The sequence below is a fragment of the Euprymna scolopes genome, chromosome 13 (genome assembly GCF_053919585.1).
Source record: "Euprymna scolopes isolate OS-2025 chromosome 13, ASM5391958v1, whole genome shotgun sequence".
NCBI classification, from domain to species: domain Eukaryota; kingdom Metazoa; phylum Mollusca; class Cephalopoda; order Sepiida; family Sepiolidae; genus Euprymna; species Euprymna scolopes.
In genome coordinates, this window is record NC_136494.1 from 66,289,239 (window position 1) to 66,315,748 (window position 26,510).

Sequence of the window (26,510 nt, forward strand, 5' to 3'; positions counted from 1 at the left end):
GAAATGGAATATATTTTAGACTGTTATGCTAAACTTTGGGACGACATTTTTCTTACCTATCACACTAGAGGTTCGTTTTCTTTGCTCGTTTAAGTTAGAAAGTTTAAGTTTGTCTATCGTCATAAGCTTCAAATAGAATTTTATGCCTGTTACGCTTAAATTTGTAATATCGTTTTACATCGACCATTGAACGAGCGCAAACATTTTTAATACGTTATAATGATCGCGCTCGTACAAGCTTCAATGTAAAGTGAATATTAGAAATACCAAAGTAGTTCATAATTGTCCAACTACAAGAACTATACACTACTCAAATATCTATACGTACAATATTAATAATGGATAATTTGGCGCTTCTACACTACCAGAAAAAAATTTCGGAAATCACAAAACTGAATTTCACATTAAAACAATGGTATCTAAGTATTCCTCGTATTTTTAAGATAATTATATCCAAAAATTACGAAAATTGATAAGGTAGAAAATTATTTTTTTTAAAGAAAACAGAAGATAGAATTTGAAGAAATATATATATATATATATATATATATATATATATATATATATATATATATATATATAATACGCAAGGTATATCATATTCGTTTCATACACATTGTAGAAGAGATCGTTAGACGATCAACATTGTGATTGGTGATTGATCTGATACCGCTAATCTCCTCATCACCTTTTAATCTATTAAAAAATATGCGAATCCACTTTATGTTAAAAATCAGATTGTGCGATCAGATCGCAATTGTTTTGCCGCTAATGTACAAAAATCCGACTTTCTCCATTTTAAGATGAATTTTCCGAAAAATCAAATTGACTAAAACAGTACAATGTTAAATATATACATTTCGAAAAATGAGATTCGTTTTATCGATTTGAAGAATATCTAAGCAACAATTATTTTTTCGATTAAATTATCATCACTTTAAACAGCGTCGCCGACCACGACTCTCCAAATTGTAGAGCCATGGTAATCTCGAGCAGACAAGTAAAGAAGGTAGCTTCTCGTTGCATCTCCCCCATCCACCCGTGAGTAAAATGCACACCCAGATCTCAACATGACTCGGCGCGGTACATACAGCGCCTAGTCTTCCTAAATGGTCACCCATCTGGTACTGGCCATGTTCATCGTTGCTTAACTTCGGTGATCTAACGAGAACCTGTGTGTCAACGTGAACATGCCGGATATAGAATTGTATAGAATGCTTGTTATTTTTAAATAAAGTTAAATTGATAGATAACTATACAGGGTGGCTCACTTAAAAGTAGCCCATAATAATGTAGTAGAGGACGACCATTCTTTTATTGTTTAAATTAGGTGTTGCACTGTTTAAATTACTTGTAGTGTTATAAAAGATGATGGAAGTGCTCCCCATTGACATCTATGCATTTCTGGGCACGTTTAACGTTTGTAGACACTGCCTGTAGATCTTCTTTGGTGATTTTCCTGATTGCGTCGGTAATGTTCTCTGTTATTTGGTATAAATTGCGAGGATTATTTGCATAAACTTTTTGTTTAAAACAAAACAACAAAAAAAAAAACATGATGACAACTCCGGGAAACTTGGCTTATTGTTCTCTCTTCCGTAAACATGTCATGAACTTGTGTCGGTGATCTTTGAGACGTGTGGCATGTAACGCCATCTTGTTGAAAAAAAAAAAAAAAAAGAATTGTATTTTGTCTTGTGGTGTCAGTTGATCACAAGATAAAGATTAGAGAGGTCGGGATACTTTTAAGTGGGCCACCCTGTACAAACAATGGACATATTCGTTTTATTTAAATAATATTTTACTGACAACGACAAATATTTTTTTACGGAAGAAGAAACAGAGAAATGTTCTCATAACAATATTGACGTTGATTAATTTAAAAAGTAATATTATTAACAGTAAATGATATAGAAATTTCGTGGAATTTTCATGGGATCCACCTAGTGGTTATAATAATAATAACCATCGCTGAGACTGGCCAGTACTAAAATGGGCGACCATTTGGGAATATCAGGTGCTGTGTGTACTCTTCGTTTATCTCGGCATTGTTTCCAGACGTCCTGGACTTCTCCTTGCAACTGGAATCAAGCAGTGTCGACGCAGGAAAAGAATGGTTAAAGATTGCGCAACCCTTGCTTCACAATTCAGTGTGTGTCATCCATCATCATTCCAGGATGCTCAGATGGTCCTCATCATTCCAACAGACGAACATCCATAATAAGAAATAGATAAGAGGATGAAGTTTGCAATATGTATGGAATTGTGTATGTGATAAACATCCTGTGATTAATTAATTTGCATATTCCTTTGCAATTAATTTGCATACTACTTTGCAAAAAATTAATGAAAGAAGTATGCAAATTAATTCGCATACTCCTTTCATTCACTATTAATTCACTATTTATTCTTACTATTTCCTTATTCAATTATTGTATTCATCCATCATAAGTCCAGAATGATCAGATGGTCCTCATCGTTCTCACGGACGAACATCCATAATAATAATAACTAGCAGAATCCGTGGAAATTTCACGGTAGTTGAAACCATAATACATAAGCAAACAATAGAATCAGTGCAATATTAGTTCCGATCAGATCGTGAATTAAAGAATAAATATTTTTGTAGACAAATACGGAGAACTGCTTAAGATATATTATTACAAGAAATAGAAGTAAGACACTTGCTGGCAATAAATAACTTCTTAATATTGTCATCTGCACCTACCAAACACTGGTTGGCGATAAGTAACTTAATATTGTGATCTGCACCGACAAGACACTGGCTGGAGATAAGTAATTTATTAGTACTGTAATCTGCAACGACCAAACACTGGCTGGCGATAACTAACTTTTTATTGTGATCCGCACCAACTAAACACTGGCTGGACATAATTAACTTATTAGTATTATAATCTGCACCGATCAAAGCTTTTTTCTATCGGGATAAGGTATGTTTTTTTTTCTATCGGGATGGGGTATGGTTCAGAGTAGTCCTAGGCGATCGACCCTCCAAACCCTTGCCTTCCCACTGCGAGGGGGGGGGGGGTTAGTTTATTCCTAAGTGACTGAGGCGCTTCGACCAAGGATTGCCGACACGGCTGCACAGGCATTTTTTGGCGGTTCAAATCCCACTTTCTAACCTTGTGTCATCTCACAGGTCAGGATGTAAATAATCTATTCAATGTAAGTATTTAATATTCTTCCGGTGAATTAAGCGCATTCATGAGATAAGTTGTGCAAAAATAAACATTTGTTGATAAAAATAGACTTTTGTTCTTTTCTTAATTGTCGTTGTCCATTCACGTTTTTTTTCTTTTTCGTGTTTCATGGTAGTGTCATCAATGAGTCTTCTTCTGATGTACCCCTTCCCTCCCCCGTTTCGTCACGTTCACTGTCATCCTTTTTATAAAGCTCACTAGTTATTTCGGTTTTAGATGTCAGCAGTTCTCTTTCTATCTGATCGAACTATCTTTATTTGTTTCGTTTTTTTTGTTTTTTTTCTATTTGACTTTTCTTTCTTTTTTCATCTTCCGTCCTTTTTTTTTTCTTTCGTACCTTTTCTGTTTTTTTTTACTTCGTCCTTTTCTTTTTTTTATACTTTCTTTTCTCTTTCATTTTGCCTTCACCATTTCTTTTTGTCTTTCATTTTTGAATTTCATTTTCTATTTCTTTTTTGTTCTTTCTTTTTTGTTTTTGAATTTTCTTTTTTCTTCCCTTTTCCCAACTTTCTATTGTTTATCGTTCCTTTCTTTCTTTTTTGTTTTTATACATTTGTTTCGACCATTCGCTCTCCAGTCTTTTCTCGTTTTCTTGTTTTACCTTTCATCTATTTTTCTTTCTTTCTTTATCATTTTCTTTCTTTACTTTTTATTATTTTCTTTCCTTCTTTCGTTCATTCTTTCTTTCGCTTTTGTCAGTTTGCCTTTTTAAACTTTTTCTTTCTTTTCTTCTCTTTCCTTCGTTTTGAATTTCGTTGTTTTTGTCTTGAATCTTTCTTTCCTTTTTTACCTTCTTCATTTTTTTTTTTACTTTTGACTGTTTTTTTCTCTTCGTCGTTTCCTTTCCTTTATTTACTTCGTTTTTTTCTTATCTCTTAAAAATTTTTCACATCCTTCCTTTCTTTCTGTCTTTCTCCAATTCATTTAATATATTCCTTTTATCTCTTTCCTTGCCCCTCTCTCACACCCACGCACTATTTTTCTCACTTTAACCACTCCTCTCCCCTCTCTATACACACTATCTATCTATCTATCTATCTATCTATCTATCTCCCCCCACACACACATATATCTGTATTTATCCAACTATTTTTCTATCTATTTTCTACATATATCTACCTATCTATATCGATCTGTCTAAAGCTATCTATCTATCTATCTATCTATCTATCTATCTATCTATCTATCTCAATTTATCCTCATTTCCGGATTCCCCGTAAAACAGGTCGAAGTTCAAATATGTAACCTCTTCTTTTCCTTTTCCCCGCCCCCGCTACTTCTTTTTCTCTCTTTATGTGGGACGGATTCGCGCTTCTTAAAGAAAGGTAAAAAAAAAAAAAACTGTTCCCAGCTATTTTCTCCGTCTAATTACCTGGCTGGCTGACCCCACTCGCCATCCAAATCAGTCCACACACGATCTGATCATCTAATTCTGGCCGCACGCTTCCTTAAAGAGTATAATCTTTTTGTTTTCTCCACAGGCTGGTCGCTGTCTGTACCTTGTCAGTTATCTTGTCAGGACACAGACACCACTCAAGAACCGGAGAAAAACAAACAAGCATGATTGCGCATGAACCAATCAACACTCAATCTAACAGCCAATGGTTTCGTTCTACGTGAGAGACACAGAAATACTTGAAATGAAACACGATGGACTCCATCGCTATCTATCTATCTATCTATCTATCTATCTATCCTCCTCTTTTTCTAAAACATACATACATACATACATACATACATACACACACATACATACATACATACATACATACATGATTAGTTCTATTGCAAAACGCGATAAATCCAATTTCTTTAAATTGAGACATCAAAGAATAAAATGGGCAGATAAATCGGGAGATTAACTAAAACCTTATTTTATTAGAAAGCGAGAAAAATAGTGGTATCATATTGTTTAAAACATGTTTTTAGTGTGTTGTTGAGTTTTCATATGCAGCAGTTTGTGCAGTGGTATGTACGTAATTTTAAAAACAAATGTTTTCCATTCAGACTCTTTATGTATATATATATATATATATGTATATATATATATATGTGTGTGTGTGTGTGTGTGTGTGTGTGTGTGTTAATCGTGACACCCTGCACTAAAGATTCCCGAAAGGATGAAACACTAGTGTATGTAGGTATTTAATAATAATAATAATAATAATAATAATATATATATATATATATATATATATATATATATATATATATATATATATATATATATATGAGGACGGAAATAGTTGTAGGCTTGTATAGTATATAAAACTGAACTCTTTCTTAAATGAGTATAAAAATAAGTGTCTGCTCGTTGTGAAGCGATATATTATAAAATTATATATATATATATATATATATATATATATATATATATATATATATATATGCAAGTAAAGATAGTATTGCTCGATTTTTAGTTGACAGGGGATCAGTGTTCTCCTTCGTGGATGCCTGGAGCCTCTCTGTCAGCCCTACAAATCTCTAAACGTTTCATGGTGTGGAAATCCTTAAAAAACACAGTCGAAATTAATACGCCCATGAGTCTCATTGGTCATCCCGTGGCCAAACACTCTCAAAGAAGGAAAGAAAAATCTGAACATTTATGCCTGCCATAATTTAAAACTTCTGTTAATGTGTTTGCTTCTTTATTAACGTTTTCTTTTTAAGACTTTCGAAATTTAATTTAAAATCCGAGGTTATCGATTTTATGCTGATCACGCATTCATCATTTCTTGAGTCTCGACCTTTTTTTATAACCTGCGACTGATTAAAAATCTCGTCACGATTAATTGACCTAATAAAATTCACTTTCCACTCTACTGATAGTTTTAACACTGTTCTTTTTAGCAGATGATGCGTTGTTAGCTGCTCAAATTAAGACCCTTAAAAAAAGTTCGAATCGATACTTTTTGATAGGTTCTGAAGATTGGTTTAAAAAAGAAATGTTGAAATGACTGTGATATCATTTCAGATTCATAAACTTAAACCTGCAACTGGTCCTGACAACATTCTAATCATAATAATTAAGAAGCTGCAATCGGAACTAGTGTTAGAGAATGGATCGAGAGAGAGAGAGAGAGAGAGAGAGAGAGAGAGAGAGAGAGAGAGAGAGAGAGAGAGAGAGAGAGGGTGTAAATTATATTGTAGACACGTTGACCGGAAGTCAAGATCAGCTGATCAGATTGCGTGTGAGTCACGTGATGAGGTTAGCTGAATCGTGGCGATTTGATTTGGGCTTAGAACGCGACGGACGGCTTCACAGACGTCTCCTCCCCTTCACTGGGGGGGGGCGCTGACGCGTACCACGCAAGCAAGAGATTCACTTTTCATCCTTCTGTGAGACATCTGGAAAGTGAAATAAAATATAAAACCAATTCCTTGTCTTGGAGTGAAATGAATCTTCCCCAAAACAGGTACCAGTCTCCCCTCCAAGACACGAGATGTTTCCAGATGGACCAACATCGTCGACGCGCGAAGGTATGTTGAAAAATACATGTACTACACACACACACACACACACACACACACACACACACACACACACACACACACACACACAACGGCATATGAACACATCATTTAATAGACAGAACAACTAGATGATCACACAACGTTAACTCTGACTAGACGATCACACACGATCCCCTTTATGATATAACAACACAACACTAGCTCCTATTCTTACAAAACAGTCCAATCATTACTGAAAGAAGAAAGCTTCCCATCACTTTGGAAAACATCATACATTGGCCTAATATTTAAAAAACATTAAAGATCGGTCTTCTGCATCTCGGTAAAAGTTCTCAGCAACCCCAACAAAAACAATTTGTATAGTAACAAAAGAAATATGGATTTCGTCCAACAAGGTCAACAGCTGATATGCTGATTGTAATACCACACAGTATAAGTGAATCTATTGTGATTTTTAATTCTTAGAGCAATAGTTCTTGATATATCAAAGGCCCTTGAAAGCGTTTTATATAGAGATCTGCTTCACAAGCTTGCTAGTAATGAAACTGGAAATGTCTTCTCAACCATCAAACTCTTTCTCTCTGATCGTTTTATAAAAGTAATTGTTGATGATTAGAAAGATGAAGCACATGGTATCAACGCTGGCGTGGCGTAAGGATCAATCCTGAGCCCAACTCTCTTCTTGATATTCACTGATCTCCCGGATCATATTCTAAGATCATTCGTTAATTCTAAGATCATTCGTTGATATCAGATGACACATCCATTTATGGAAACACTTTGAAGGGCGTGAATGATAAAAGATCTCTCTTTAGACCTATACTTATTATGCATCTGGGAAAAGTGGCTAGTGGCTGTTAATACATATAAAACCAAGTTTCTTTCATTTTACCATCAACGCTCTGATTCTTACTTTGCTCCAGTTGAAATGGATGGAGCTCTCCTTGAGCCCACGCCCCTGTTTGTAGCATTTATTTTAAGTGTCGTATTTATTTACCTCAGGCTGTGAAAATCCAGTAGGAGAAACGCACTCTTTTCTACAAAAATGCTTGAGCAATCCCATCAGCATTCGTCGGTAGGGACGCCTCTGGCGATTAGCAGTAAACTCAAAGCCTGAGAGAAAGACTTCATAGGACTTATAAAACTGATATTAATAAAACCACTGTCGAATTGATCGCTGAGGACGTATCCTCGATTGGTATTAACAACACTTAAACCGTGCCAAGTACTATACTTTGATCTCTACCAAAAGGCAAAGATTATTAAAAACGTTTACTTTTTTACCACGGCGAGATGTGACACATGTTCAGAAAAGTGGAATTTGGAAGCCAACTCACTAGAAGAAGAGAACTCTGACCTGCAAAAAATGTTCGAACAATCCCGTCAGTATTCTCCTAAAGAAGTGCTCCAGGTGATTAGCAAAAAAACTAATCCCTTCACAAAAACGCGAGAAGAAAAAATCTGAAAGGGTGGACCTCCTGAAACTACACAGGACCAGTACCATACCTCAGCTAATAAAGAAAGGACATCCCAACAATGATTTTGACCCTGGTGGCTTTGTGTTCGAAGGACTCACCCCACACCTCGACTGATAGCGCTGGTCAAGACTTAAATTTCAATGAAAGTTTATTTTCAAAACGCATATGAGAGACTATCTGTACCTAGTCGACATTGCCAGGAAGTAAAAGAGAAAAAATTACTTGTTTATGAAGAAACGGAAATTAATTTTGATGACTTTAATATTGTAATCAAATTATTTTGTTAGATTTTTTAAGTCCGTTTTAAAACTTAGGGTTAATCGATTTATTTGTAAAAGAACAATTAACAAAAGTGTAAAAAAGTTGAATTGAAAGACACAAACACATGCACAGACGTTCTTGATCCGTACAGTTAAGACTAGCATACTTTTTCAAGTCTGATATATACGCTCGTAACATAAGCGCCATTTTTTTAATTATATAATATTCATAAAATTATTTATTTAAAAACTATACGATGATCATCACCATCATCATGATGACGTGCTCCTTGCCCGGACCAATGCGACTCTTCCTCTCCAGAGTTTCCTGTCTTCCATCAGCTGCCTCAGATCTTCAGGTTCACAGTTGGCGTCGGATGTACGTAAATCTAGGTTGTCTTTGCTTGCGCGTCCATGTCGTGGAGTCCATAGCAATACATCACTCACCAATTCATGCTTGCTCCTCAGACAATCCCCAGCAAATCGTAGGCGTCTCTCCCTGTTGCTATTAGATATGGCGAATATGCTATAAAGTTGCTGCTTCGTGGAATGATTTTGCCAAGATATATTTAATGTGTCTGTCCGAAGAACAGAGTATAATCTCTATTAAACTCCCCTGTCAATTTTTGGTCTACACACTTGAAACTTGACATATAGGGGATTAAAGTCTTTGGAACAAATTCGATTTGGTCTTTAGCTGGTAAAAATAGCTGTTAAGAAGTCAAAATTGGAAAAAAAATTGAACTTGACAGGCGTAAGTCGACTTACAGTTCTATTCTACGCATGTGCAAATATACTTTTATCAGTTAAACATCGTTGTTTTTAAAAGTTTTATATGCGTACGGGTTTAAATCAGACGGTAACAAATAAGACTGGAGAGCTATATTTTTTTGTTTCGATTCTACTGATGGCACGAAAGTCATATTTTTGTTTCTACTTTTGAAATCATTACTATATATTGGGTACAATATAATAACCAATAGAGTATTGGCTCTATTATAATAAATAAGACATCTGCATGAATTAAAGTATTATATTTAAGCGTATTTTACGACATGGTCGCGCTGGGTGGTTACTACTTTATATTGGGTACAATATAATAATCAATAGAGAATTAGCTCCATAATAATAAATACGAAATGTGCATAAATTAAAATATCATATTTAAGCGTGTTTTGTTACCGGGCTATGCCGGGCGGCCTGCTAGTTTTTAAATACTTAGATTATATCCTTGGTATTTCAAAATGAGATATATTTCTTAATGTATTTATTACATTATTTAAAAAAGAAAAAACTGTGACCGACGCACAGACACACACACAAAATGCTCTTTATATTATGAGTGAGCATATATTTAAATTCAAGGAGAGAACTCATTACAGCAACACACGATTACTTCCTCGAATCTGTTTCGGTGAATAAAGGAAAATATCTTTACTCTAACAGTTTTTTAGTCGAAATAGGTATTTTCAAACAAAGTACTGAATCGAAATAAAATATATTCTTGCTAATAACAGAATGGAAAGAAAAAACAAACGGAAGAATAGGCTAGTCAGAATCAAATTTCGATAGTCAGACTTTTATGTTAGAAGATTCTCTGTGAATTTCTGAAATGATAATCTTTCTTTTTTCAGAATTGAATTTCTCGTTTGTTAACGAGGTTCATATACCTGGCACTAATGATTGAACGTTATAACTCTCACTGGATTCAAGTGCGGTGCTGATGACTGCGCATGCCAATACAACGTGTTTGAAGACGCAAATGTCTCGAATTATTTGGAGAGCGTCTTTTTTGAGAACCTGATTATTCTACGCCAAGAGACACACGAGGGTATTAACCGTTTTGCTGAGTCAAGCGAATTAGCACAAACTGGTCTTACCTTTGACTGATGACGTATTCAGCAACTTAAAAAACTTCCCCTTATATTACGATTAAGGTAGTGGCGTGTAGGAGTCTGTTTTTTTTTTTTTACGGTTAACACAGTGATACTCCAATAACTCAAGTATTAGTCCGAGTACTAAGAAATATTATAGAAAAAGGAAGTGGTTTGGATATGATTGACCGGCCCCTTCAATTTGGATTATCGAAACTACCACTTCATTAGCCCCGTTTCTTACACGCACATCATATGTGTATATTGTCAATAAAATATTCCTACTATTGTTTGCTTGTTCCTTGTCACACTGTTCGTCTAGTCGTTGCCATTTTTTATCAATATCTGACATTTGTAAAGACATTCATCAAATACTTGCAAAGCTTTGTTATATTATCCGTAGGTAAATGTGCAGAATAGTTTACATTCAAGAAATCGTAAAATAATAATAATAATAATAATAATAATAATAATAATAATAATAATAATAATAATAATAATAATAATTCTGATTTCGTTTATCTACGTCTCTACAAATGGGCGAGATTCATTTCCAGAGGATTTCCATCAATCCCGGCTCCAAACTAGGAGCTTCAAAGATCGAAAAGATCTAAATTTTCACGAAGGGCTTTCGACCCATTTTTGCCACTTTACGTGAAATTAAACTAGATATAGCCCACATTGTGCATCATTAGGCCTGGTGTTCTAAAATTCATAATGATCTGTGAGTTAGTGTAGGAGTTTATTCCGCACAACGATATATATATATATATATATATATATATATATATATATATATATATATATAATCATTTTTTTATGTATTTATATGGAATTTTATGTATCTGTTTTCAGTATTTACTTCGACAGTGCTCGATACGTACTTAGAGCTAGATAGTATATATGTATGTATGTGTGTGTGATCCCAAATATTATATGCTAATATAGCTCACCGTATTATGTATAATATGTATTCTAATATCATTCATTAGTTTTTAGATGATCCCGTACACACGCACGCACGAGCACACACATATGATTTATTGAGGCAGTTATATCTATGAAGCTAAGTTTACAAATTGAATTTAGTTTGATAAATAAAAATAACATACATTGTATTTAGATTTCTCAAATGTTAACAAACGCACACACATACATACACGCATATATAGATCTATCTATATATGTAAAAAAGTGAAATTGTCTTTGTGTGTCTGTGCGTGTACATTTCCCTACTAAACTACTCTGTAAATTTTCCGTCTACAGACTCGAGATTTGACACAAGGGGGATTGAGATTTGGAAAAATGTTTTTAATTGGTGTTCGGCCAGACATTTGGCTGTCAAGGGGTCAAATTTCAACGACTTGACCTTTGAAAACTCTACCAAACTACTCCCCTAATTTTAGGTCTAAACGCTTGAAATTTTAAGCGTAGGTTTCTTGGACATGGATTAAACTTTTCAATTTGATTTGAACCCATAACAATAAATGTTAAGAGGTTTAAATTGGGGCCAAAGTTTAAAAATATTTTACCTCTGCGATCTCCACCAAGTTATTTAGCCAATTTCTGATCTAAACATAAGAAATTTTACATAAAATGTATTCCGACATAAGGCAAGTTTTTAATCGGTTTTTGCTCGAAAAATTGAGCTTCCAAGGGTTACAAGTTCAACAGATTTGACTTTTACGGTCTCTAGCAACCTATTCAGCCAATTTTGGGTCTAAACATTTGAAATTTTACATAAAGGGTATTCAGACATGCAGCAAGTTTTTAAATCATTTCTTAGGCGAAAAATTGGCTGCCCAGAAGTCAAAGTTAAAAGTTTTGATCTTTGCAGACTCTACCAAACTCCACCGCCAATTTTGGGTCTAAACCCTTAGAATTTTCAGTGTAGGTTTCCTGGACATGAGTCAAAGTTTTTAATATATATATATATATATATATATATATATATATATATATATATATATATATATATATATATATATATATGCACATAAAGTTATGGTCAGTGCATAAGGCTCGAGCAAAGCCGGGCTGAACTGCTAGTATATATATAAATTTAGAGATTTAAAATTTGTATTAAATTTGCATTAAATTTGATACAAATTTGCATTAAATTGGATACAAGATCAGTAGACATCAATTTAGCAAGATTCCACAGATTCCGATTTCTTCTTAAAAAAACTTTCATTTATAATTGTTTTCTACAATCCAAATCACGTAATAGATCCTGATAAAAAATGGAATAAAGATTTTATACGTAATTTTAAGTGGCATTATATCTTGATTATTTTCGTCAAGGGGCATAAAAATGCTGAAAAAATCTTCAGTTTGCGGAATTAATTTTACCTGCATTGGATCATGTCAAAGAGTGAAAAAAGAATTGCACTGTAATAACAGGTTGCGTATGCTGTCGTATATATATATATATATATATATATATATATATATATATATATATATATATATATATATATATATATATAAATGCATAAATATATATAAATGCATAAATATAGCTATAATACGATATATGTATATATATACATATATGTATATATATATGTATATATGTATATATATGTATGTATATATATATAAGTATATATATGTATATATATGTATGTATATATATATATATATATATATATATATATATATATATATATATATATATATATAGACAGTAGTATCCAAAACTAAGGGACAAAATTTTAAACCTAATATTTGTTAGAAATAACAACTGTGAAAAGCTGAAATCTTGACAACTGGTAGTCGTTATCATCCATAATAACATACTAAAATTTGAATCATTTTCAAAGGATAGAAAAATAATTATAACATTTATTTATTTTCAAAATAGGAACGTCCAAAAGTAAGGGACAAAATTGAGAAAAAACTATGTAAACAGCCAAAAAAGCAATAAAAATACATGTATATTCAATAGTTAGTAAATGAACCCTTGCTCTCAATGACAGCTGCACAAAAACGAATCAGTTCTTGACAATCCTCAATACTAATTGTAGACCAGTCAAAATTTCAGCTTTCCACAGGTGTTATTAAATATTAGGTTTTAAAATGTTGTCCCTTAATTTTGGACGCTACTATATATATATATATATATATATATATATATATATATATATATATATATATAAATACTGAAATACTGTAGGATTATAGATTCTAATAATACTGTGAGCCTAAAGTCCAAATAAATATAAGAATAAATATTTATAAGCCAATCTATTTACAACTATACTAGTCTCCTCATCCATTCAACCATAGAGTATCCTTTTTTCATTATCATTTCATATTTAATTTATAATTTATGTGCTAATAAACAAAATATATAATTACCCACATTTATTTTTCTAATAGCATTTCCTCCGATGAAATGAGACATTCACAGAAAACCCATGGATTAAGGGAAGCACTTAAAAATTACTTGTACCCCTTTATTAAACCATAAATTTTGTTGTAATTCTACCTTATTTAATTCAGAATATATATATATATATATGTGTGTGTGTGTGTGTGTGTGTGTGTGCGTGTCTCCAGAGCAAAATACGTCATTTATATCACATCACAATTAGACAATGAGGGAAGTGGCAAACTTCTCTTGCATATGCTTAAGATCACATTCTCTTCCCATCTTTGTCTAATGACATCATGTTCTATTTTGTATATATATATATATATATATATATATATATATATATATATATATATATATATATGTGTGTGTGTGTGTGTGTGTGTGTGTGTGTGCGTGTAAGTTCCGACCGACATCGATACCGTCGATTTCAAATCCAAAAAGGGAAGAACAGCAAGTGCCCGTTTTTTATAAACTTTGCTAGTCTTCGTTGTGGTGTTTTTCTTTTTTGTTTTTTCTTTTTGTGAAAATTGCCATTTCCAAATAATAGCACAACAGAAGATGCGGAGCGTCTATTAAGAATAGTCATGTACTATCTCTCCGTTTGTTGTATTTGAAACAGACGGTACCAATGTTGTTCTGAACTTCTATAATGCATGCATATATAAATATATATATATATATATACATACACACACACACACACACACACACACACATATATATATATATATATATATATATATATATATATATATATAAGCGCACGCACGCACGCACGCACGCATATGCATTGTTGTCTTTGATAATTTAATCTCTGGGACCATTTTTGTTGACATGTCGCATGAGTCTCTAATTATGATACAAAGCGCCATGAGAATAATGTCGCTATTACGACGTATTTGCTTTCAGATGGAAAGACGCAGTCTTCGATACGTTACAAGCGACGCGTCGTTTTCCCTTTTTATAAATAGACACAGGACAAGGCTGGCTGCTTACACAACAGGCATGCTATTTAAAAAAAAAATTTTTTTTATTATTGTTGCTATCACTAGACTGCATGAACGTCGTATAACAACAAGAAAAGAAAATAATACTGGTTATAGACTGTCAAAAGGTGGGATATTACTCTATAGAAGACATTTTTATTCTAATTGAAACAGCATTCTTGTTTTACTATTATTTACCCACTAAGAGTAGTCATACAGGCCATTATCAAATGTTTCTCTTTGAGAACAATATTCTTTGGAGTCTGAATGACAAGCCTACCCAGATTTCTTGTACTCTCCATCTTTTTCGATAACTATTGTAGATGAATTGGCGTTATCGTAACAGCCGCTTACCATTGATTTCCTGTTCACAGCGACCATTAGACTTCACTGGAATTTGGGTGGCAAAAAACTTGTCTAATGTCTCAGTCCTTTCTGCACTCATCCAGCGGAGGTCTGGCTAGTGCTTTCTCTCCTCGGTCTTGTTATCCTTCTTAACTCTACTCACTTATTTAGTGTGGCACCAGTTTATAGTGGCACACACATATACAAAATTAGGGGGAAGGTAAAGACGCAGGGGAGTAACTTACAATTAAACAGTTTCAGTTTTCATGATTCCATCTGATATGCCCTTGGTTTTTTTTCACCTGTTGCATTTTCTGTATGTACAGTTTGGACTTGTAGATCATGTTTGTAAGTCTCCGCATTCAAGGCTTTTCCTTAATATTTCAGCAGTTTTCATTACTGTTATCCGTTGTATCTTATGACCCATCCCTCTGATTCCAATCTCTCCCATTCTCTTTTCAAAGTTGTTCGGTATTGTTCCTTAGGTTCCTCCTATTAGTGGTATTATCTTGACTTTTTTTCATCTTCCATATCCTTTGAGCTCTCTGGACAGTTCAGTGTATTTGCTCCGCTCCTCCGTCTGCTTGATCTTTACTATGTGGTCTGCTGAAACGGCAAAATCTATAATCTGGCAGGTCTTTTCCTTCCCATTAACTAGTATAACATCCCGTCTTCTTGCTTTGATGGGTTTATCCGTTTGTATATCCATGTCCCATAGGATTTTGCGACTTTCATTTTCAAGTACTGCTGCCGGTTTGTGCTTGTACCATCTGTCTGGGTGTTCAAGATTCAGTTGTCTGCATAATTCCCAGTATACTGCCTTCCCCACATGATGATGTCTATTATTATTATTATTATTATTATTATTATTATTATTATTATTATTATTATTATTATTATTAATTTTACTAACGATTCACCACCAGAATCCACTCGAGACTCAGGGTAAATGAATGATAAAAACATAATGGCAAAATCGAAAAACAGTGAATAGACGGAACAAAATTACTTATAAGGACAGGTTTTTAGTATTAGTATTAGTTGGTAATGTACTTGAAGACAAGCATTATGTAGTTAGCAGGATAATAATCTCGTAATAATATGTTTAACAAGCAGAAAACCTTTGTAAATAATCTCTGTTATATATATATATATATATACTGGCAGGCCGTCCGGCGTTGCCTGTTCGTAAGATACGTTTAAATTTAATGGTATAATTCATACAGATTACATATTTATTATTATAGAGACTATTCTCTATTGGTTATTATATTGAACCTAATAGATGGTAATGAGATCAAAACTACATATATATATATATATATATATATGTGTGTGTGTGTGTGTGTGTGTGTGTGTGTGTGTGTGTGTGTGTGTGTGTGTATTGTTTATTTGTTTCTGTTAGCGATACTTTTTGAATGAATTCAATTATTTATAGGAAAGTGCATTTTTACCTAAATGTGAGTTTGGAATATTTTGCTTCAGACCTCCACTGAATGAATGCGAAGAGAACCGGGAACTTGGGGAGGTTATTGCCACTCAAATCCCAGTGAAGACCAATAATCGCTACCAATGAGAAATCAATGGTAGACGGCTTTTGCGATAACGCAAATTAATTTGCAAATGTTATCGAAAGAGGTGGAGAGTACTGGAAATCTAGGTAGACTTATTGTCACTCAGACTACAGGGAATACCACAGGCTGTTTTCAACAAGAATTCTTAGATGATGATAATTTGTGAAAACTAGTGAATAATAATAATAATAATAATAATTCAAAGTCATTTGCAAATGCTATCGAAGGAGGTGGAGAGAACTGAACGTCTGGGGAGACTTGTTGTCACTCAGCCTCCAGAGAACACCACAAGTTTCCAATCAGATCGTTTGTTGACTTGTGTGAAAGCTCCATGTGAGCCAATGTTGATTAAAAGATCCTAAAGGAGGCAAAAAGGAAGAGGAAAAATTTAGCCATGGCATGGATCGACTACAAAAAAAGCGTACGACCGGATCCCCCAAGCATGGATAATAGAATGCCTACAAATGTATAAAATACCAAGCGGGATCACCAATGTAATAGAAAATGTAATGAAAATATGGAGACTGGAACTGATAGCTGATGGACAACATATAACACAAATTAACATACAAAGAGGCATCTTCCAAGGAGACTCATTATCACCATTACTGTTCATCATAGCCATGATGCCCTTGAATAGTATTAGAAAGTGCCAAGCCGGATACAAGTTCCCCAATACAGAGGAAAAAAATGAACCACCTGATGTACATGGACGATCTGAAACTTTTTGCAAGGACCGGAAAGGAGCTAGAGACACTAATTAACACTACAAGGATCTTCAGCCAAGATATCTAAATGGAATTTGGAATGGAAAAGTGCACACAACTAGTTATAAGAAAGGAAAAACTGGAAACGACAGAAGGCATGGAATTACCCAACCAAACAGAAATTAGGGAACTAGGGAAACAAGAGGACTATAAATACTTGGTAATTCTGGAAGCGGACACCATCAGAGCAACAGAAATGAAAGAGAACATTGGAACAGAATACCCCAGGAGAACAAGAAAACTCCTGGAACTAAATTATATAGCAGAAACCTAATAAAAGGTATAAATACAGGGCAGTGTCACTAGTGAGATACTCTGGACCGTGTATAGAATGGACAAAAGAAGAACTGAGACAGCTCGACCAGAAAACCAGGAAACTCATGACCATGCATAATGCACTACACCTAAAGGACGATATTAACAGACTGCGTGAAAAGGAAAGACGGCGGGCGAGGACTGATCGGTATAGAAGACTGTGTGAAGGATATAAACAAGAACTAGAAAAATACATAATGCTAAACACTGAAAGGATAATTATGGCAGCGAGAGATACGGAGAAAACCAAGAAAACAGAAAACAGAGAGACAAATGACAAAATGATAAAAGAGAAATGGGAAGAGAAACAACTCCATGGAAGATTCATAAGAATGACAAAAGATGAGAATAACGAAAACACCTGGACATGGATGCGAAAAGGACATATAAACCGAGAAACTGAATCTCTAATCACTGCAGCATAAGATAACTCGATAAGAACCAACCATATCAAAGCAAGGACCGATAAAACACAAGAAAACAGCAAATGCAGACAAAGAGACAAAACGATAAACCATATAGTAAGTGAATGCAGCAAACTGGCCCAAAAGGAATACAAAAACAGGAATGACCAAGCGGGGAGGGCGGTGCACTGGGAATTGTGCAAACGGCTGCATTTTGAGCGTACAGATAAATGGTACAAGCATAAATCCGCAACAGCACTCGAAAACGAGAACCACAAAATCCTATGGGACATGGACATACAGACGGACAAACCCATCCAAGCAAGAAGACCAGATGTCGTAATAATTAATAAAAAAGAGAAATTCTGTCAAATCGTAGACTTTGCTGTCCCAGCTGACCACAGTGTGAGTATGAAAGAAAAGGAGAAACGAAGCAAATACACAGAACTATCCAGAGAGTTAAAAGGGATTTGGATGATGAAGAAAATCAAAATAGTACCGATAGTAGTAGGAGCACTAGGAACAATTCCGAAAACCCTGGAAAAAAGAATGGCAGAAATTGGAATCAGGAATGGCTGCAAAAATACAACGCCTAACGATAAGGAAAACGGCTGAAATATTAAGGAAAACTCTTGAATGTGGAGAATAAAACAAGACAATATAACGAATAAGCGTTACAGGGAATGAAGAACACCAAAGCTGCAGATCTACAAGTTCTACACCCCCATCATGCATCCCTCCATTGTTTCATTACTGTTCCCCCCAATAGAAAAGTGATTGATATCAAAGAGCCGAGAAGGATCAAGGAGGATGGAAAGACCGAGGAGGGAGCACTGGCCAGACCTCCGCTGGACAAGTACGAAGAGAACTGGGATCTTGGGGAGGTTTAGTGCCACTCAAATTCCAGTATAAACCAATGGCCACTACCAGCGAGAAATCAATCGTAAGAGGCTGTTGCGATGATGCAAATTTATTTGCAAATGCTATCGAAGGAGGAGGAGGAGAGAGCTGGGCGTCTGGGGAGACTTGTTATCACTCAGCTTCCAGAGAACACCACAGGTCTCCAATCAGATCGTTTGCTGACTTGTATGAAAGCTCCATGTGAGCCAATAATAAACATGTATCATTTCGGCATAAAATGATCCTACGGTGGTTGACACGCCGTAAACTCCAACAAGTCCATTTCTAGCTGTGAGAGTTGTTTGATCGCTGGCTGTCTATTATAGACAGTTATCTCATGAAGAAACGCTAAAAAAATACTATTACAGTTCTCAATCAAATAAAAGATATATATATATATATATATATATATATATATATATATATATATATATATATATATATATATATATATATACGGTTTCTAATTGTGCACCTGCGATGTAGACAGCATATTTTACTCAACAGACCACGATATAAATACATACAACAACACGCACGACCTATTATTATACCGCGTTGCTTTATTTATACGATGAAAATGTCTACTTTGCTGCGGCAACACTTGCCCTCTTTGACCTTCTTGCATCATAACAGTTGACTGTGCTGTTATTTACTTAACAAACAATTATATATTATAAATAAAATGACCAAGATAGTAACTTGGTGATATTTTTAATTGACAGCAAACGCTCAATTACCTGCCGTATGTATTCATTGTATGGTGTATAATATAATTGTTAATTGGCTGTTACGCAACGCAAATCAGATGTTACGAACCACATGAAGCACTCAACTACGACGTATAATGCATTAGATCTAATTCAAAAATTATATTCTTAACTTAGTAGAGTTGTAATTATTATTATTAATCAATTAGCGACTATTCACGACAGGTTCTTGCATAATTTCTCTCCTCGCACAGGAAATATATTGTTGTTGTCGTTGTTGTTGTTTTTGTTGTTGTTGTTGTTGTTGAGCATCATTCATGATGATTTTGTTGGCATTCGTTTTCCCGGTATCTTTCTGTTAAGAATTCCTTCTAGAAAAATATCGGGTAATTACGTGGAGGGACCACGTGAAGGTTGCTAACGTTTATGTGAAAGAAACTGTATTCGAACTTAGCACACACAGGTTGTCAGTTCGTGTCACTAACCAGTGAGCCACTGTTGTTGGGGTTTACGGCATGCCAACCTACGTAGAATAATTTTATGCCGACATGGTACATGTTTATTATTATTATTATTATTATTATTATTATTATTATTATTATTATTATTGTAAAAATATACGCAGAGGCGTACACATTTCTCAAACACACGCACACATTTATGTACTGGTAGGTATTTCTCTTCAATTCTACACATTATTACTCACTAGGAATTTTCAAAAATTATCATCTAAGAATTCTCCTTGAAAACAGCCTGTGATGTTCCCCGTAGTCTGGGTGACAAAAAGTCTCCCCAGATTTCCAGTACTCTCCATCTCTTTCGATAACATTTGCAAACTAATTTGCGTTATCGCAACAGCCGTCCACCATTGATTTCTCATTGGTAGCGATCATTGGTCTTCACTGGGATTTGAGTGGCAATAACCCTCCCCAATGTCCCGGTCCTCTTCGTACTCATGTGATCAATATTATGTTTAAATAGTAGTTGTTGTATATTTTAACGATTGAAACTATTCTTAACGATGAAACTATTGACTTCAAAGTGTTTCATAACTGGACTATTCTTACATAATTCTATTTAAGTTTGTATATTTCAGCGCCAAGACTTGTGTGTTAAATTAAGACAGTGTCAGTGATTAAAAATAGACTGTCAGATCAGATCCGAGTTAACTTTGATGATGAATATCCTGAAAGTCTTCCCTACCCATGATTTCTTGTTGTTCGTGATGAAACATTGTCGGTTCTGACAAAGAGATGTCTTTTTATCTTCGAGATCACTGTTGTGGCGACTCTGTGTCGTTAATAGTGGAAAAAAATGTCGTGTGTCTACTGACGATTCTCCCTCAAGCCACGAGTGCCAAGCTAAATAAAAAGAAGCGTGCATATGAACACATTATAAAATGAAGCATCAACGACACCTCATCACATTAAAATCTATATCTATCTATCTATCTATCTATCTATCTATCTATATATATATATATATATATATATATATATATATATATATATATATATATATATATTCTGCTTGACCCTTCGTTAGTTAGTCCGTACGTTACGCCTTGAATACAAATTTTAAAAGCCAAACTTCTTTTTTAAGAAAAGGCTAAATTAGCGAAATTTGGCTTTAAAAAGGCCAATCTGGCAACTCTGAATAAAAATATGAGAGTGATTTGATGTAGCCGGTTTTTTTTTTTTCGATTTAATTACATTAAGAAAAAATTCAGCGAAACGTTACGTAAAAAGGAAACATCCGAAAGAAACAGAGCAAAACAAATACGAACATTATCTGTTAAGAGGTGCTGAATCGAAGGAGTAAATAAAAGATTGTCTCTTACTATGTAATTTTAGTATTTGTACTGAACTATGTAACAAAATACTACTTTCTGAGTACTAAAAAGTCTTACAATACTAAAATTATTCAAATTTGGATTTATATTTAAATTTATTACATTTGTATCTATATTTTAAATAGTAACTTTTAATAACGTTTGGTCAATATATAAGATACAATGGACAATATTTTTATGGAAATATAGATAAACTCATATTTTCTTCGTGTAATTGGTTTTCTGTCTAAAAAATACTTTTGGGGGCAATCCATAAAAATATGAATTTGTTAATAAAATATATTTCTCATTTCGTAGACATTCACACACACACACACACACACACACACACACACACACACACATTTATATCATAAAAATTGTCTAGTGCCGCTGTTGAGTGAATACACTTTTTTCGTTTTCGGTCCAGGATAAAAATGTGGTATATGTTCTCTCAAAAGTTGATACGATAATTTCACAGAATGGAAATATGCCACAAAATGATGCAAAGGTTTTCTTTATAGACCTTTCATAACTAGATATATTCTAAAAGTCAATTAACAAGAGAACATATATAAGTATGTTTCAGTTTGAACAAATTGATCTAATAACATCGTGGGATCTACGTCCGAGCCGGACGTTCTGAGAATGGGGATATTTTTAAGCACGGCAACTTTACAGACCAGATGAGAGATACAATTGTGAAATTTCTATGGATCCTAATTGAATAAAATGTTTGTAAGCATTCTATAATTTGCAAAGTAACAACAACAACAACAACAACACACACACACACACACACACACACACACACACACACACACACACACACACACACACACAGCTGTTGGTTAGTCCGGTCTTTGACTTCCTGATACAAACGAGACAAAGTGAACATAGACGAAACAAAATGAAAATATATTGGCATGCACAATTAATCCCCTCTCTCTCTCTCTCTCTCTCTCTCTCTCTATATATATATATATATATATATATATATATATATATATATATATATATATATATACTAAAATAAGAATTATTTCGAAACTCCGAAGATTAAAGACAATCCACTTAATTTGTGTTTCCTTTTTGAAAATTAAATATGTTTTTAACTCTTCTTAAAGTGTTTTAACATGTTTTATTAATTCTTTGTTCTCATATATATATATATATATATATATATATATATATATATATATATATATATGATTACGTAAGAATGAAACACTAGTGCCTTTTTTATAAAATTATTATTATAAGACCTGTATAACTAAGGTTGGGCCGCTTTAAGAGAGTTTATAATAAGCTATCTATTTAAGTGTAATGCAATGTTCCAACGTCTGCTGTTGAACACTACTTGATTAACGTTCCGTATTTGTCTGGTGCCTCATCATTGTACGAAGAACTTAATTCTCTTTCCTTTCTCGTGATTATTCCTTTTTGCTTTAGAGTTGAATACCGAGAATAAAAGTCAAAGAAGACTTTTTGACTCGGTTCAGAAGAATTGCGTAAGCATGAAACATCAGTGTCTGTAGGTAAAAATGATGTATATATACATGCATTCATGCATATAAATATATATATATGTATATATATATATATATATATATATATATATATATATATATATCTACTACATTTAATCACATAAATTAATATACGAAGATATAATTTTATTCGTAAATTTTCCGTATTTACTTCAACAGTGCTCAATACATGGGTAGAGCTAGGTAGTAAGTTATGAAAATATATATGGCAATTACGCTACACAGAATATTCCGCGTTTCATTCTCGTGAGAATTCGTCAGGCTTAATTCTCGCGAATTCTCACGAGAATGAAACGCGGAATATTCTGTGTCGCTTAAATGTCATATATATTTCCATAACTTACTATATATATATATATATATATATATATATATATATATATATATATATATATATATATAGATAGATAGATAGATAGATAGATAGATAGATATACAAATTGCCATATATATTTTCATAACTTACTATATATATATATATATATATATATATATATATATATATATATATATATATATATATATATATATATAGATGGATAGATAGATAGATAGATAGATAGATATACAAATTGCCATATATATTTTCATAACTTACTATATATATACACACAAATAATATAAAGGTAACCATACGTGTGAAAAAGCAAAAGGATTCATTTGAACCAAAAAAATTAACAGTCATGATTTCATTCAAAAATATGTTTATCTGATTGTAGACTAATTTACCACGTGTTTATAGCAAAAATATAGACAGAAATATTATGGAAATGATAGACATCGATAGTTAAATCCGTTAATTCATTGATTATTTTATAAAGTGGATGCAATTAAACACAAGCGTAGATTAACTCTATTCTATCATGTTTCCGAAATTCTAGATGATGGATTAATAATTGCGATTATTTGAACTGATCTTATCTTGGATGTTATTTTCACAACAGTTCAGTCGATGTTATCTTCAGCTTTCTTGAAGTGTATTTTGTCGAAAAAAGAATCCAAATTATACATACATACATACATACATACATACATACATACATACATACATACATGCATACACACACATACATACATACATACATACACACATACATACATACATACACACATACACACATACATACATATATGCATACATGCATGCATGCATACACACATACATACATACATACATACATACACACATACATACATACATACATACATACATACACATACATACATACACACATACATACACACTTACACACATACATACATACATACATACATACATACATACATACATACATGGCGCTCTACTTTGGATGTAAAACAGTCGCATTTGCGAGTGATTTTTCAAAGTGGCGACTCGAAATAATGAAACGCTTATCTTTTGGCGATTGTATTTCTTTCACCGACAATCTTCCAAAGCTCAAGAGTGAAAAATATCTTGTCAATTGTTTTTTTTTTAATAAAACGAACAAAATTAAATTATTTAAAGAATAAAAGTTTAATAGAACAATGTACTCTTTTTTTAAGAAAGACTTTTTAAAAAATATCTGAAGAAACTAGAATGTTTATACCTTCAAGTATCAACATAAGATTTGTTGTATATTTAGAATTACACTTATTAAAAAATACACACACACAAAAAAATCTTTATGATGTACATACTCGTCACAGAACGAAGATGTCATATTCTAAAAATCATGTGGGTTTGGCTAGTAACTTTTCTATTTGGCTAGAAAACGAAAATATTTAGTTGCCAAAGGTCAACTAAAGATTTGTTTGTCTGTAGAGCCCTGATATATATATATATATATATATATATATATATATATATATATATATATATATATATATATATATATATATATATATATATAAGTCAGTGAGACATGGAAAGTCAAAGTCAAAATAATTAATCAGAAGTCTTGTACCAAGAGGATTTGAAGAAAAGGATATGAAAATTCTCACTGAATTTAGCAAATAGGGTACATACCTTTATGAATATTTGCTAATATTTTCTCTCCTCTGATGAGATGGTAGACATCGAAACCCTATAGGTTAAGGAGATTAATTTTCTAAAGTATTCTTTGTCTTGCTTAGAATAATAAAAATCTTTGATATGAAACTCAACCACTTCATTTCAATAAGGGTTTTTGAATCACAATTTAATTTATTTGCTCTATCTTGCCTTGCATATCGAGCAATTCTTATTTAGATGGGATAACTTAAAGAATATTACCGCCAGTAATATTTTGTTAAACTTATAATCACAGGTTTCCATTATTGTTAAATAAAAAATTATTATATATATATATATATATATATATATATATATATATATATATATATATATATATATATATATATATATATAGAGAGAGAGAGAGAGAGAGAGAGAGAGAGAGAGAAATGCAATAAAAAAAAGAAAAAACTTACGAAGAGGAACGAAGAGCAGCCAGAGGTCAGGTAAAGAATAACAGTGAGGGTCACGGCAACCAGATGCGTGAGTTTCGACTGGTACAGGGCCATAACCATTGTGTAAGGTGGGTGTGGCAAGGTGCGGTGCGTGTATATATTCTCGTGTCTGTTGACACACGATAAAAACAAATGATATCTTCGATGACAGTAAAAACCAAATCGATAAAATAATACGCACTGCGTTAAAGTGCTATTTAAAAAAAAATATGTTTTTTCTTTAGATTTCAGACTCTCTCTCTCTGTATATGTAGAGAGAGATAATAAAATTATATCTCCTTTTTTTTTAAGAAAAAGTTTTTTTTTTCTTCTTTTTTTTAGTCCAGTAAGTCACTGGACTAGTCAAACATAAAACTGTGGTCGAAGAATGATTAAACTTGATGAGCCGCTTTTTGGATAATAATTATATAACAATGACAGATATATAGAACATAAATTACACAAAATTAAAAACACAAGTTTGGCGTCATAGTAATGGATTGGAATGATAACCGCGTATAACGAGAGAGAAATAAATGAGAAGACTTAGCTTTGGACTTATTACTACTAGTAGTAGTAGTAGTAGTAGTAGTAGTAGTTATATTACTAGACGGTGGTTGGCAAGCCTTTACTACAAACGCGACGATACGGTTTTGATGAATAAAGAGAAACTGCCTCCTTATATAGGCTTGGGGAGTGGCTCGGTCGGAAGTAAGCCAGCCAATCAGCGTCGCAAGTGGATTTTCGCGGCTGCAAAAAAAAAAAAAAAAAAAAAAAAGTATAGAAATAAGAAAAAAAGTGCCCGATGAAAGGTGTGTGGGTGGGGATGCGGGATTTCTGCTCTGATATGCGCGTTTTTTGTTTGTTTGTTTGTTTGTTTTTTTCAAAGCTTTTCTACAGTGACCTCACAATTTCGAGAATGCAATATTTCCCCCTCCTTCTTTTTTCATTATTTAATGTTTATTGTAGTAAGATTTGTGTATTATTTTAT

At 33.2% G+C, this 26,510-nt stretch overlaps 1 protein-coding gene across 2 annotated transcripts in view; it reads right to left on the minus strand.

The window, feature by feature from the left end:
- LOC145292055 (uncharacterized) overlaps window positions 1-26,182 on the minus strand; it is a 73,632-nt gene extending 47,450 nt beyond the window's left edge. The window contains exon 1 of one of the 2 annotated variants that reach the window (XM_080138098.1): window positions 25,502-26,182. In XM_080138098.1, the coding sequence (XP_079994224.1) occupies window positions 25,502-25,600 (99 nt within the window). In that variant the 5' untranslated portion in view covers window positions 25,601-26,182. The remainder of the gene's footprint in view (window positions 1-25,501) is intronic. The other variant, XM_080138097.1, reaches the window with a different exon arrangement.
- Window positions 26,183-26,510: the final 328 nt, after the last annotated feature.